At 43.6% G+C, this 14,035-nt stretch overlaps 3 protein-coding genes across 6 annotated transcripts; all 3 read right to left on the bottom strand.

Annotated features, from left to right (window-relative positions):
* Positions 1–947: 947 nt before the first annotated feature.
* LOC146374665 (neuronal PAS domain-containing protein 4-like) lies at positions 948–3,760 on the bottom strand. 2 transcript variants are annotated; one of them, XM_084949128.1, is made up of 4 exons: positions 3,055–3,760; positions 2,718–2,854; positions 1,823–2,613; positions 948–1,717 (listed from the first exon to the last, which is right to left on the bottom strand). In XM_084949128.1, the coding sequence occupies exons 1-3, from the start codon at positions 3,224–3,226 to the stop codon at positions 2,584–2,586; spliced, it is 339 nt and encodes a 112-aa protein (XP_084805254.1). In that variant the 5' UTR covers positions 3,227–3,760; the 3' UTR covers positions 948–1,717; positions 1,823–2,583. The 2 variants fall into 2 exon arrangements, with proteins under 2 accessions (XP_084805254.1, XP_084805253.1); XM_084949127.1 differs by lacking the exons at positions 2,718–2,854; positions 3,055–3,760 and having other exon boundaries at positions 1,823–2,711.
* Positions 3,761–3,766: 6 nt separating this feature from the next.
* Positions 3,767–5,815, bottom strand: LOC146374666 (uncharacterized). Its single transcript, XM_084949129.1, has 5 exons — positions 5,601–5,815; positions 5,412–5,521; positions 4,984–5,122; positions 3,978–4,894; positions 3,767–3,872 (listed from the first exon to the last, which is right to left on the bottom strand). Exons 1-4 carry the CDS (start codon positions 5,813–5,815, stop codon positions 4,435–4,437), a joined length of 924 nt encoding a protein of 307 aa, XP_084805255.1. The 3' UTR covers positions 3,767–3,872; positions 3,978–4,434.
* LOC146374667 (uncharacterized) lies at positions 5,749–11,072 on the bottom strand. 3 transcript variants are annotated; one of them, XM_084949125.1, is made up of 11 exons: positions 10,992–11,072; positions 10,711–10,832; positions 9,615–9,778; positions 9,278–9,414; positions 9,075–9,174; positions 8,459–8,720; positions 8,270–8,379; positions 7,850–7,988; positions 6,325–7,760; positions 6,124–6,221; positions 5,749–5,835 (listed from the first exon to the last, which is right to left on the bottom strand). In XM_084949125.1, the coding sequence occupies exons 2-9, from the start codon at positions 10,809–10,811 to the stop codon at positions 6,539–6,541; spliced, it is 2,235 nt and encodes a 744-aa protein (XP_084805251.1). In that variant the 5' UTR covers positions 10,812–10,832; positions 10,992–11,072; the 3' UTR covers positions 5,749–5,835; positions 6,124–6,221; positions 6,325–6,538. The 3 variants fall into 3 exon arrangements, with proteins under 3 accessions (XP_084805251.1, XP_084805249.1, XP_084805252.1); XM_084949123.1 differs by having other exon boundaries at positions 10,711–11,023; XM_084949126.1 differs by lacking the exons at positions 9,278–9,414; positions 10,992–11,072 and having other exon boundaries at positions 10,711–10,784.
* Positions 11,073–14,035: the final 2,963 nt, after the last annotated feature.

Here is a 14,035-nt window from a genome sequence, read left to right on the forward strand (position 1 = left end):
TGTACCCTTCAACAGACATCCCTCTTAATTGGGTCTCCGTGGATAACGCTCAGCATCTGGACTCTTTGCTCATGAATGGACCGAACTGATGTCCTTCTGTGCTCTCATTGCCATACACACTCACACACAGAGACAATCTGTGTTAAGACAAAGGTGTTGGAGTTATCACTCCATCTAGTGGTGAATCTAAGTCTCATGACAGAAACATGAACACTGTATTAGCTGCATGCCTGTAGTGCCTCCCCGCGAGCTTTCTCCCCCACGTTTGTGCATGCATGCAAATCTTTTCTGCTTTTAACCTCCGTGATCCATCAGTCACCTAAATGCGCATTTATTCATCGACTCTGCACATCAACCTAAATCTGTAACTGATTTCACTGTGCACAGTTTATGTGCTCTTGTTGGTGTCACTGCCCACAAGATGTAAAAATCAATGGAGCCCCGAAGAGCCCAGTAGACAATGTGCTGTGGTCTGATTGGCTACAAAGTACTCAGTAGGCCCTCTTGTGATAAATAACTGTTATTCCATAAAGATGCGTTTTGTGCCTGCACTAGTCAATATTTTATAATGATGGCTTACATAATAAAGTGTAGTATGAAAGGTCATTTCTGGTGATGGTCCATCTAAATCAGCCGTCTTTCCAGCTGTAAAGGGTGCTTCAGTATCTTTTACAACACAAAGCTTTTGGTTCACTCAGGTCACTGCAAGCGTCCAGCTACACCAGGCAGCTCTGATAATAAAGACGGGCGACCTGTGATGTGTAAGAGGGCATCTCAGTAATGTGCACACAACGTCTTTCTGTCATTAAAAATAAAGTTTCAACGTTTTTATATATTACCTCTTAAATATCTACTATAGGCCCCTTAACTGCATTCAGCATTTTATTGAGAACGTGGGCAGTCCTCTTTATTAACTCTGTGTTATAATGAATAAACAACAAAGCCTCTGATTTTCTTTAGATTTATTTACATTTCAAATATTTCTGAAGCAAACCGCAGGAATGACTCAGTTCTGAATATGCAGGAAATAACACAATTTAAGGCACAAAATTCAGACTTTGAATGGATTTAGCTTTACCACTGAGGTAGCTTCATCTTGTCTAACATCTTTAACTATGACAGTATGAAAGTTTTAATGGCATACAAAGAAAAAAAACCCAATTTGTGTTAAAAACTATGGCGATAAAGCAGGGTGAATGATCTCACATACTTTTATTTTGTTTTTCAAGTACATTTTTATGAAAAAAAAAAAAGACTTTAGCAAAACAAAACTCAGCTAACAGCAGGTTTTATCCATAGTGTTGGGACAGTATAAAACCCACATAAGTTGCTTGCAGACACGACATTTTAGCGAAGGTTTCCTTGAAATGTCTTTTACTGATATTTGTTTTCTTGATGTATCAGAAGAACAGAAGATGACGGATGTCTCAGCCTGTAGCTGGTGGCACATATAACATTTCAGTTTGCTACCTACAGGATTGTGACACCTGTCAATACTTTGAGTGAAGCCCAAGGAAAACAAAATCTACATGAGCTTTAGCTCTACATTCAGGAATAAGTTTCTTATAAAAATAACATCTGAGAAGATGTCCTTTAGTTGTCTTTACTCACACTCTTCTTTAAATCGAGTGGAGGTTTATGACAATATGTCATACAAGTGGTCGTCCAGTTAAGTCTCAGACTTATTTCAAGACGGGTTTTCTTCAGAAAGCTCCACCTAAAGAAAGACAGAAAATAAAATTAGACATTAATTAAATATCTCTAACGCTTACATACCAAAGCAGCAAATTAATAAATAGGTGGACTGTTTAGTAGAAAGTACCTTGCTGAATGCTGCTTTGCATATAGCTGGTGAATTGAGTTGATGCAACCCAGTGGTTTGATCATGGTGTCCCAGCTGCATACTGATGGGATCTATGGTGATGCTGCCCACGGTGAAGTGCTCTGCAGCCAGCAGCTCCTGATGGGGATGGGCCCCATTCCTGTTATACACTGCTGCTAGATGGTAGCTAGTATTGCTCAATATGCTGCTTTTCCTTGTGAACATGTTTAGATCTTTAGTGAAGCTGTCTAACATGCCAACATCAAGAACCAGCTTCTGTGGCTGTAGAAGATTGGTATGTGTGGATAAGTCACGAGCATCATGATGCAGTTGGACAAAGCTGCCCTCTTGTGGCTGCAACAGAAGGCCGAAATCATCTGGATGCAGAGCACAGTCCGCTGGGCTCTCACACATGTCGGACACAGAGAGACAGTCTGGAACTAAGCGAGCGTCAGATGTATCATCTCTGAAATCACAGGATGGCGATGATGAGGTGGGTGGAGTGTGGCCACTGAGCGTGCCAAAGGATGGTTGGTCAAAGGTTTGAGTGGCTAAAGGGAGGGAGTCTGAGGGTGAATGGTGACAGGTGAGCTCGGTCTCTGAGCAGAGAGTAGAGCACAGCCCCTGATCTGTGCATGCATGCTCATCCATCAGAATGTCATGGCTGACCTCCTCTTGCTCCAGCTAATGGGCTGGCACTCTCCATATGGCTCAACTATAGATCCAGCACCATGACAGATCCATGCACTGGAGTCCATGTCTTATACTGTATCTCCCTGCAGTGCATCTAGCTGGGGAAAAAGACAATATTTCCCATTAGCTCCCAAAGATTCAGAAACTAAAAGTGCTGCAACATTACACCTGAAAATGCCAAATAATTAACAAAAAGGCTCACCATGGAAAGCCCGAGATACTCGGCTACATTTTCTGACACATACACCAGCCTGCCCTGTGCGGTGGAGACGAGGATGAAGCCGTGCAAGGCTTGAAGAAAGACCTCATGTGGCAGAGAGCAGTGTGATCGCTCTCCAGCTGGGAGCCCATAGAGAGGAAAGAGTGAGTTCAGCCTTGCTTATACAGCATGCATCTCTGCGGGTTCTCACATCTGTTACTTTTTGATTTGGTCTCAGGGGTACTGAAGATTTAGTCCCATTTTGTTTGACAGCAATGCAGGCTGAATGCAGATTAAAAGTTCAAAGGCATTAAAGGATGACTGCTGTATGAAAACTTACCCCGGACAGACTTCCTGATGTAGGTGCAGATGATGGCCATGGAGTGAAGGTACGAGAGTCGCTCCTGGTCCTCCAGGGTGATGGGCAGCAGAGCACGCATGTTCTTGATCTCATGATTGATGTGGTCCCGTCGAGCTTTGGATGCCCCTTTGGTGGATCTGTGAGAGACCATGGTCACTGAGGTCAGAAGGCTGAACTGAAAACTAAAGTAGTAAATCCGGTGAGCTCGAACTTTTGTCTATTTCCACACTCGCATTTAAAAATCATTCTGATGTGTAACTGCCAAGTGTAGTGTGCTTTTTTTAAAATGAAAATCTAATTGCAAGAACAAAGAGTAATTGGCCTGAACTCATGCAGCCTCTTTTTCATGGCTCAGCCTGCCTTATAGCGTTAGCTTGTGGGAAGGTGATGACTTTGAATATCAAGGGTTCCTATGGAAACTGCTGATAATTGCAGTGACAATGGCATTACGTGCTCATTTTTAAAATGTAGTCACAATATTAGAAGATAAACGGATCTATGTCAGTGTAAATGCTGTCAGATTCTTAAAAAGTACTTTTTCTCAAATTAAGACATCAGTGTAACATAAAACCCAGCTGACAAAATTGCAGAAAGGAAAAATACATGAGTTTTAACTAAGCTTTTCAGGATGGGAAAGTGTTGCATATGAAAATAACATCTGAGAAGATGTCCTTTAGTTGTCTTTACTCACACTCTTCTTTAAATCCATTGGAGGTTTATGACAATATGTCATACAAGTGGTCGTCCAGTTAAGTCTCAGACTTATTTCAAGACGGGTTTTCTTCAGCAAGCTCCACCTAAAGAGAGACAGAAAATAAAATTAGACATTAATTAAATATCTCTAAAGCTTACATACCAAAGCAGCAAATCAATAAATAGGTGGACTGTTTAGTAGAAATTACCTTGCTGAATGCTGCTTTGCATGTAGCTGGTGAATTGAGTTGATGCAACCCAGTGGTTTGATCATGGCGTCCCAGCTGCATACTGATGGGATCTATGGTGATGCTGCCCACGGTGAAGTGCTCTGCAGCCAGCAGCTCCTCTGCAATGAAGCCAGTGTGCTCTTGCTGCTCCTGATGGGGATGGGGCCCATACATCCTGCACACTAAGCCGTACTGCTAAGCCAGAATACTGGTTTCTCTGCTGTCAGGCTCTATGGATGTGAGATACTGGTTGGGATTAAAGAGACTGGTACGTATGGGTCACGATGCAGTTGGTCAACGCTGCTTCCTTGTGGCTTAACCTGAAGGTCGAAATTGTCCGCTGGGCTCTCACACGTGTCGGATACAAATGAGCAGTCTGGAACAAGGCGAGCATCAGAATTGAGAATGTACACGCTCTGAAATAATTAGTCGGAGATTAGGAGATAAATGGAGAGTGGCCACTGAGCATGCCAAAGGTTTGAGTGGCTGCAGCAAGCTCTGTGTCTGGGTAGGAATAATGGGAGGGAGAGGCCTCAGGGGAGCACAGCCGCTGATCTGTGCATACATGCACATCCATCAGAATGTCATGACTGAGCTCTTCCTGCTGCAGAGAGGAGCTGGAGGAGGCGGGGCTGTATGGAGGGATGAAGACAGCAGGGCTATCACCCAGGAGGGCAGGTGAGCTCGGGGAAGAGCCGCTCACCACACAGTCTGTGTCGTGCTCAGACTCCCTCGTATCTCTGGCACCAGGCTCCTCACTCTGGCTGTTGGGTGTCCTCTGCCTTTTATTGTTGGAGCTTTGAGGATGTTGAGCACAGTGGTAGGAATTTGGCAGAAATGCTGGTTTGAAGGCCATGCTGCTGATTTTCTTCTGAAGAAATCTGGCCTCAGTTTCACTGCAGGAACACAACGTGCAACAAGTCAGCGTCATTACTGGGAAAACACTGAAACATGTGCTCAGTTTTTCCAGAGGAGGTCATAATACCTGATGATGAAGTTGGTGCAGCTGATGGTCTGGCATTCCCCAGAGACTTTGGTGGCTCGACTATAGATCCAGCACCACGACAGATCCATGCGCTGGAGTCTCAGCACCATTTCCACCTGGAAGCCGTCATCTGAGTGCACTGGAGGAAATGTTCATGGTTATAACCGTGCACACAAAACCTCAAACGTATCACACACGCTAAAATAAATATGTAACGTGCTGAACTAAAGAACTGTCTTTAAAGAGAATGATGCTAAACAGTCTTAATATTTAGGGTTTCATATAATCAGTCATCAATCATTCAACAACTGAAAGCTAAAGTGCTCAGTGTGCTGTGAATAGATGACAACAGGTATTTAATGTGCCAGTGAATACTGAAATCTTAACATTTAGCTGTCTCTTTGTCTTAAAGGCTGTTGTTCACTTACTCAAACTTCTGTGAGAATCTGCACTCAGCGACAGATCGTCAGGATGGACGAGGCTGTACCATGATCGACCAATCATTTCCTCTGCTGAATACCCCAACAAAGGAGAAACGCTAAAAAGGAAAATCAAAATGTCAATAAACAGAAAAACGTTCATTATTCCTGCTCACAGAAGAAGTTGTGCAATTGTACCTATCTGACAGCTTCATAAAGCTCATATCCAGTCCATGAGAGTCCGTGCTCCTCAGGCAGTTCACTGCTGGGGTGCAGACAGTGACAAACAGTGGCTCGGTGGTGGTGGTGGTAAGGGAGGACACACAGAGGAAGCTTCCAGATCTTCCCTCAACTCTGACCAGTGTAGAGGAGCAGCTGCCATGTTGCAACTTAAAGGTCTTGGAGGATTTCATGCAACATATAAAACTCCGCTCTGAGGAAAGAAAACACGTCAGTTTAGTCTTTCATGTTTGTTAAAACATTTAAGACTAGTTTTGCCGAGTTTTAAAACTAACTATGAATTAAATGGAAGAAATTCACTTAAAACAAGGGCTTTGTAGCACAATGCTGCATCAGTAATGGATTTCATAAACAGATTTCAGGGGAAACTGGCTCATTTTTTCCACCTACTGCAGCAATGTCAGTAATATTACAGCAAAAAGAGGGGGATCATTTTATACAGTCATTTTAAATGCCGCACATCATTTGAAATTTTGGTTACCTGATAATATGTTGCTTTCGATGTCCAGGTTTGATTTAACAATCTCAGTATCGGAACATCCCACCATGTCATAACGTGTCTCCTTGCAGTACATACACCTGCGAAAGTGACATAGTTGGTGTTAGTTCTAACAGATTCAAAGTCCATCACTGCTGCAACATTACACCTGAAAATGACAATGTAATTCACAAAAGGGCTCACCGTGGAAAGCCCGAGATATTCAGCTACACTTTCTCAAGCACAGACCAGCGTGCCCTGTGTGCTGGTGTGAGGGTGAAGCCATGCAAGGCAGCTGATCTGTCACTCACTCTTTGTCTCCACTATAGATCCGGCACCATGACAGACCCACGAACTGGAGTCTCAGCACCATCTGTACCCGACAACTGTCATGTGCCATCTCATTAGGGTGGACTGTTTAGTAGAGATGATGTTGAAGCAACCCAGTGGTTTGATCATGGCGTCCCAGCTGCATACTGATGGGATCTATGGCGATGCTGCCCACGGTGAAGTGCTCTGCAGCCAGCAGCTCCTCTGCAATGAAGCCAATGTGCTCCTGCTGCTCCTGATGGGGATGGTGCCCGTTCCTGCTGCACACTAAGCCCTGCTGGTAGTTGGTATCGCTCAATGTGCTGCTTTTTCTTGTGAACATGTTCAGATCTTTCATGAAGCTGTCAAACATGGCAACATCAAGAACCAGCGCAGGATTGGGAAGACGAACTGAAGGGGGAGGAGAATTAGGGGGCCAGTCACAGGCTGAGGGCATCGTGTTGGTGGCTGTAGTTTGGACCACATGCTGATAGGGATTCACAGTGTGATGCCGGTCAAACCTGCTGGCCAGCGAGGAGATCTGCTGGGCCAGAATACTGATCTCCACCTGCTCACTTTCGCTATACTGGTTAGGCTCTAGGGATGTGGGAGACTGGCTGGGATTAAAAACACTGGTATGTGTGGATAAGTCAGGAGCATCATGATGCAGTTGGACAACGCTGCCCTCTTGTGGCTGCAACAGAAGGCCGAAATCATCTGGATGCAGAGCACAGTCCGCTGGGCTCTCACACATGTCGGACACAGAGAGACAGTCTGGAACTAAGCGAGCATCAGATGTATAATCTCTGAAATCACAGGATGGCGATGATGAGGTGGGTGGAGTGTGGCCACTGAGCGTGCCAAAGGATGGTTGGTCAAAGGTTTGAGTGGCTGCAGGGAGGGAGTCTGAGGGTGAATGGTGACAGGTGAGCTCGGTCTCTGGGTAGGAATAATGGGAGGGGGAGGCCTCAGGGGAGCACAGCCACTGATCTGTGCATACATGCACATCCATCAGAATGTCATGGCTGAGCTCCTCCTGCTGCAGAGAGGAGCTGGAGGAGGCGGGGCTGTATGGAGGGATGAAGACAGCAGGGCTATCACCCAGAAGGGCAGGTGAGCTCGGGGAAGAACCGCTCACCACACAGTCTGTGTCGTGCTCAGACTCCCTCGTATCTCTGGCACCAGGCTCCTCACTCTGGCTGTTGGGTGTCCTCTGCCTTTTATTGTTGGAGCTTTGAGGGTGTTGAGCACAGTGGTAGGAATTTGGCAGAAATGCTGATTTGAAGGCCATGCTGCTGATTTTCTTCTGAAGAAATCTGGCCTCAGTTTCACTGCAGGAACACAACGTGCAACAAGTCAGCGTCATTACTGGGAAAACACTGAAACATGTGCTCAGTTTTTCCAGAGGAGGTCATAATACCTGATGATGAAGTTGGTGCAGCTGATGGTCTGGCATTCCCCAGAGACTTTGGTGGCTCGACTATAGATCCAGCACCACGACAGATCCATGCGCTGGAGTCTCAGCACCATTTCCACCTGGAAGCCGTCATCTGAGTGCACTGGAGGAAATGTTCATGGTTATAACCGTGCACACAAAACCTCAAACGTATCGCACACAACAAAACCAGAATAAATATGTAACGAGCTGAACTAAAGAACTGTCTTTAAAGAGAATGATGCTAAACAGTCTTAATATTTACTATTTCATATCATTCAACAACTGAAAGCTAAAGTGCTCAGTGTGCTGTGAATAGATGACAACAGGTATTTAATGTGCCAGTGAATACTGAAATCTTAACATTTAGCTGTCTCTTTGTCTTAAAGGCTGTTGTTCACTTACTCAAACTTCTGTGAGAATCTGCACTCAGCGACAGATCTTCAGGATGGACGAGGCTGTACCATGATCGACCAATCATTTCCTCTGCTGAATACCCCAACAAAGGAGAAACGCTAAAAAGGAAAATCAAAATGTCAATAAACAGAAAAACGTTCATTATTCCTGCTCACAGAAGAAGTTGTGCAATTGTACCTATCTGACAGCTTCATAAAGCTCATATCCAGTCCATGTGTGCTGTTGAAGCTGTGACAGAAGTGAGAGTCGGTGCTCCTCAGGCAGTTCACTGTTGGGGTGCAGAGAGCCACGAACAGTGGCTCGCTGGTTGTAGTGGTAGGGGAGCATGCATAGGGTTGTGGGAAGAATTGGAAGCTTCCTCTGACCAGTATAGAGGAACAGCTGCCATGTTGCAACTTAAAGGTCTTGGAGGTTTTCATGCAACATATAAAGCTCCGCTCTGAGGAAAGAAAATGCGACAGTTTAGTCTTTCATGTTTGTAAAAAAGAGGTTGGGCAAGTTTTAAAACTCACTATGAATAAAATGGCTTAAAATAAGGGCTTTGTGGGGCATTTGGGGGATTTTGCATCAGTAGCACATTTCACAAATTTGGCATTTTCTGCAGATCTGAAACCTCTTTAGTGTCCTCACTGGATTTGCATCAAACCAAGTTGAATTTCCAAGGAAACCGGCTTACTTTTTTTCCTCACAGTAGAAATATCTGTGACAGTACCAGCAACCAGCATGTGATAACACTATAATCATTTCAAATGCCATACATATCATTTTAAACTGAATTCCAAATCTTTGTTACCTGACATTGAGTTGTTTTCAAGGTCCAGGTTTGATTTAACAATGTCGACATCAGAGTGTTCCACCATATCATATATCGTGTCTCCCTGCAGCACGTCTACCTGGGAAAGTTACACAATTTCCCATTAGCTCCCAAAGATTCAGAAACTAAAAGTGCTGCAACATTACACCTGAAAACACAATGTAGCTAACAAAAAGGCTCACCATGGAAACCCCGAGATACTCGGCTACATTTTCTGACACATACACCAGCCTGCCCTGTGCGGTGGAGACGAGGATGAAGCCGTGCAAGGCTTGAAGAAAGACCTCATGTGGCAGAGAGCAGTGTGATCGCTCTCCAGCTGGGAGCCCATAGAGAGGAAAGAGTGAGTTCAGCATTGCTTATACAGCATGCGTCTCTGCGGGTTCTCACATCTGTTACTTTTTGATATGGTCCCTAGAGGCCTTCATGCTCAGTCCCATTTTGTTTGACAGCGATGCAGGCTGAATGCAGATTAAAAGTTCAAAGGCATTAAAGGATGACTGCAGTATGAAAACTTACCCTGGAAGAGAACAGACTTTTTGATGTAGGTGCAGATGACGGCCATGGAGTGAAGGTACGAGAGTCGCTCCTGGTCCTCCAGGGTGATGGGCAGCAGAGCACGCATGTTCTTGATCTCATGATTGATGTGGTCCCGTCGAGCTTTGGATGCCCCTTTGGTGGATCTGTGAGAGACCATGGTCACTGAGGTCAGAAGGCTGAACTGAAAACTAAAGTAGTAAATCCGGTGAGCTCGAACTTTTGTCTATTTCCACACTCGCATTACAAAAAAAAAAAGAAAAAAAAAAAGATGTCTAAGTGGCAAGTGTAGAGTAAAAAAACAAAAACCTAACAGAGTTTTCTGAACTGATCCTGCCTCTTTTTTCCACAGTTCACCCTGCCTGATATCTCTTCCCCACAAGCCAAAGCTGACTTTGAATATCAAGGGTTCCTATGGAAACTGCTGATATGAGAGGCTGTTGTACGTCTCCAACAGAAATGAGGGCTCTCGATAGACTTTGCGTGATCAGTATCTGTCTGGACCCATCCACGGAGAGCCTGGGGTTTTTATAGCTGCCAAGGCTTCAGCGTGGGCGTCACACAGGGAAGGCTGGGCTTCTGATGCTCCCTTCATTGCCTTATAAAGTGGGTGTCCTCTGAGTGGGGTGCCCCACGTCACAAGCTCTCAGAAAGTGCCACAAAAGGAGAATTATATCACAATATATCCCAGTGAGTTAATCAGAGATCCACAACTGGACTTTTTAGGGCAGTTATCTGGACTTATGTGTTATAACCTTTCAAATGGACACACTATGAATTTCCATTATTATGTTATATTCAGAACCATATTTCCTATATATATATACGTATATTAAAAGAATCACTTTGAAAGAGTTTTCTTTGAATAATTTTGGCAGCATCATGTGCAAGGCTAGATTAGTATGTATCACAAATAATAAGCTACTAGGCTGTAGACATGGGGGGGAGGATTAAGTGCTCCCCGTCGTGCATGCACTATAACGCACAGCTGATTCCAAATTTTCCCAGCAGCCGTGCGTTGATTCAGCCACTAGAGGACGTGGAGCAGAGAGGAGGGGAAAGAAGAGTTATCACTGACCTGAACCTCCTGTAGACTGGGCTCCGGTGATCCGCGGGCAGATGGTGGGAAGTGCAAGGAGTACTGACGTGACATTTACACAAGTTGCACCAAATAGTCATTTTTGTCGCAGTTGTTTCCACCTAACGAATAAGCATTGGTTGCACACGGTCAGACATTGCTCGTGCTTTTTTAAAAAGGCAATAAAATGTTCTTTTTTCTTAAGTTTTAAAGAAGTTTTATCGTGAGTATTTAAAGCAGCCCCCTGTGAGGTGAAAAGAAAAGGCGTCTTCATCTCTTACCTCAGCAGACCGAAGATGAGTGTCAGGCACTTGTGACCGTCCCTCTTATAGCCCCAAACCCCACACCTCTCCTCCGACCCAGCCAGTGAGGAAGAGGAAAAGGCTAAATGGGATAATGTTACCTGTTGTGACGCGATGACAAACGACCGAGGCGGGTTATATTTGGTGAAAAGAGCCCTAAAAATAACCCGTCAGACAGGACGCAGAATGAGCGGTGATGAATTAAAGTGCAATCATCAAAAAAAAAAAAAGTTTGAAACTTTTCCTCTTATATGTGCAGACACTGTGGTATTTTAAGAAAACTGCGATTCTCTGGCCAATCAGGACGTCCCCTGGCACCCGGACAAAGTAGTCCCTTTTTGGTTTTTTGTTTTTGTTTTTTTGAAGGGGAAAATTGATAATCCATCTTGGAACAGCTTTGAAATTCAGATCACACCACACTGTAAAATACTTTTACCTTTTTGTAAATTGTTGGCCATTATTATTTAGTGTTGATCTATTTTCTGTGTTGCAGGAACTCAGACCTGTTAACCGTATAACGTGATTTTTGTCCCCCATAAAGTGCACAAAAATACCGACTGTCGCAAAAATGAGTCATACGTGTACATTTATATGTAATTTATTTTTATTCATTTTTACTTTTGTCACGCGGTTTAATAAAGGCTCCAGTAAAATAAATAAGTTTAAAAAAAAAACAACCTTTTCTGGGAACTTTCAAGGTTCGGGCTTTGTAGGGTTAAAAGGAGAACCAACTACAGATGGCGCTCACAGGACAGAAAGATTAACAACCAGCGGTTGAGTCTGCTGGATTTTACAAACTCACTCCAGCATTTGTTCTGAACTGCAGTGAAGTAGAAATTCCGCATTTGATGGTTTTCTGTGCTGCTTTAGAGTATGAAAAAAGTCTTTGGTTAACACTTATTTATTTTTTGCTTTCAAGGAATCAGACTGTCTTGTAACTATTATTTATTTATATATCAAGTCATCCTTAATAATTCTTCAGACTTTAGAAATGTTGTCCACGGTTTGTATCGGGGGGATTTTCTCACTCATTTTCAGTCCAGTCCTTGTGTCTGAACATTTTCGTTTTCTTTATTTATTCAGCCGATTAACACTGACGTATGAATCACTGAAATATATATATATATAAAAAGCACTTAAGAATTTAATATTTGTATTACTGTCACAAAAATGTTGTTCTCATTTCATTGAATCTTTAAAAAAAAAAAATACCTAAGTTAACAAAAAAAATACATTTGTCCACAAACAAGGTGATTCTCAAAAACAAAAGGTATTAACCAAAAATGTGGCACCTCATGACATAATGTGCTGTCCTTTAAAAAAAAAAAAAAAAAAAAAAGAGGAAACTAGGGAAATGGAGGACTATCTACAGCAGATGCACGGTTTCTGAAAGTCATGTCTTTAAGAAACTGAGAGAATCCAAAAAAAAAAAAAAAAAAAAAAAAAAAAAAAAGGCCTGAGAGATGCCCTTTGGCCCTTCAGTTGATCCGTCTGCTGTTCACTGAAGCCTCATCAGAAATGGTCTCAGTGGAAGTGTGGCTGCCATGAAGCCGTTCTTAAGGAAGGGAAGCAGGGAGAAAAAGTTGAGGTATGCCAAATTGGGAGCTGGGCTGAAATGAGTGTTGATGAGTCTTATGCAGGGGGGGGGGTTGCTTCAAATGATCATCAGTATGTATGGAGGACAGGAGAAAGGTACAACAGTGAGCATCTCCAGCCATCTATAAAAAACACTGCAGGCTCTGAGCTGCATTTCAGCCAGTGGTGTTGAAGATCTTGGCAAATTTGATGGAATTATAAATGCAGAAAAGTAGTCAGATTTTGATCCAACATGCAACACAATATAAGTGTCTAATTGGCATCGGCTTTATTTTTCAGCACGACAATGACCCCAAACACACTGCCAACACAGTGAAAGCTCACCTGGATAAAAAACACAAAATTAAGCAGTATCAGCCGTGGATTGGCCTCCCCAGAGCCCGGACCTGAATATTATGGAAGCACTGTGGCATCATCTTGACAGAGAACAGAACAAAAGGCAGCCAACATCCAAAGAAGAGCTTTGAATGAAATGACAAGAAATTTTGCTTGTGTTGAAGAACAAAGGTGATCATACTAAATATTGACTTGTTAAAATTATGCAGACTCCGTGTGTGCATCATATACAGTATTTTTGTGTCTCCACAACTCAAATCGTTGCACCCATTTCCCATCCGCAGTGTAAATGGGGACTGGCTTAAGACTTTTGCACAATCTCAAAGTCACAAGCCATTCAAACCTGAGAGCAGAAAACCAGTTTGGTGCATCATTGTTTAATCTGTGAACAGACTTGTGAGGAAGTGAGTTATGGCAGCCTTCAAAGGGCTTTGACTGCGTGCATATTAGTCACTCAATTAAACCCCTGCTGGAAGGGAACTAAGCTACAGGTCTACAAATATGACGCACTGAGTCTGAGCGGCTCACACAAAATTAGTTCTTTAAGCAGATGAGTAGATTAAGGGCATCACAAAACATGACTAAAGCATACTAGAAACTTAGAAGTCTACCAAATTCTCACACTCATCCAAGACGAGAGTGATGGCAAGTGTGATGCCTGCATACAAAACTGCAGATTAGTTTGCGCGTTTATTCGTGTTCATTAGTGAAATTACTACTTTTGTTTCTCTTTGGGCGTATTTAAACAGCTATGCCTCCTATCCTCTAAGGACTCATGCTCCTTGAATCCCTCTATTTTCAAATCCCCAATTTAGTCGCCTTTTACCAGAGAACTAGAACTTGAGTGAGCGAACTGGACATCGATATGGGAGGGACAAGACAAAACAAATCACTCTGAACAAATCCTCAGTCCAATTCTCAAGGGCCAGTGGGACCGTCTGAGTCCTGAGGGGAAATTAGAGCGTAATTTGGCTGAGTGTCTCCTTGCATTAGCGCCTGCGTCACTGGTCGAAGCAGGGTCTGGGGCCAGACAAAGGGGACCCAGCGAAGCACTGCTTCCTGTGTGCGGTGGGACCAGGCGGGACAGGGTG

The sequence above is a fragment of the Perissodus microlepis genome, chromosome 13, assembly GCF_051167445.1.
Source record: "Perissodus microlepis isolate ML-2025 ecotype Zambia chromosome 13, ASM5116744v1, whole genome shotgun sequence".
NCBI classification, from domain to species: domain Eukaryota; kingdom Metazoa; phylum Chordata; class Actinopteri; order Cichliformes; family Cichlidae; genus Perissodus; species Perissodus microlepis.

Bases quoted from the DNA above. Each gene is read 5' to 3' on its own strand.
- LOC146374666 (XM_084949129.1), bottom strand. From the start codon at position 5,815: ATGAAATCCTCCAAGACCTTTAAGTTGCAACATGGCAGCTGCTCCTCT. The intron at 5,522-5,600 runs GTACAATTGCAC...TTTCCTTTTTAG, and splicing joins TTTATGAAGCTGTCAGATAG to CGTTTCTCCTTTGTTGGGGT. The intron at 5,123-5,411 runs GTAAGTGAACAA...CATTTCCTCCAG, and splicing joins AGATTCTCACAGAAGTTTGA to TGCACTCAGATGACGGCTTC.
- LOC146374667 (XM_084949125.1), bottom strand. From the start codon at position 10,811: ATGACTATTTGGTGCAACTTGTGTAAATGTCACGTCAGTACTCCTTGC. The intron at 9,415-9,614 runs GTAAGTTTTCAT...ATGGGCTCCCAG, and splicing joins AAAGTCTGTTCTCTTCCAGG to CTGGAGAGCGATCACACTGC. The intron at 8,380-8,458 runs GTACAATTGCAC...TTTCCTTTTTAG, and splicing joins TTTATGAAGCTGTCAGATAG to CGTTTCTCCTTTGTTGGGGT.
- LOC146374665 (XM_084949127.1), bottom strand. From the start codon at position 2,473: ATGGATGAGCATGCATGCACAGATCAGGGGCTGTGCTCTACTCTCTGC. The intron at 1,718-1,822 runs GTACTTTCTACT...GTCTTTCTTTAG, and splicing joins GCAAAGCAGCATTCAGCAAG to GTGGAGCTTTCTGAAGAAAA.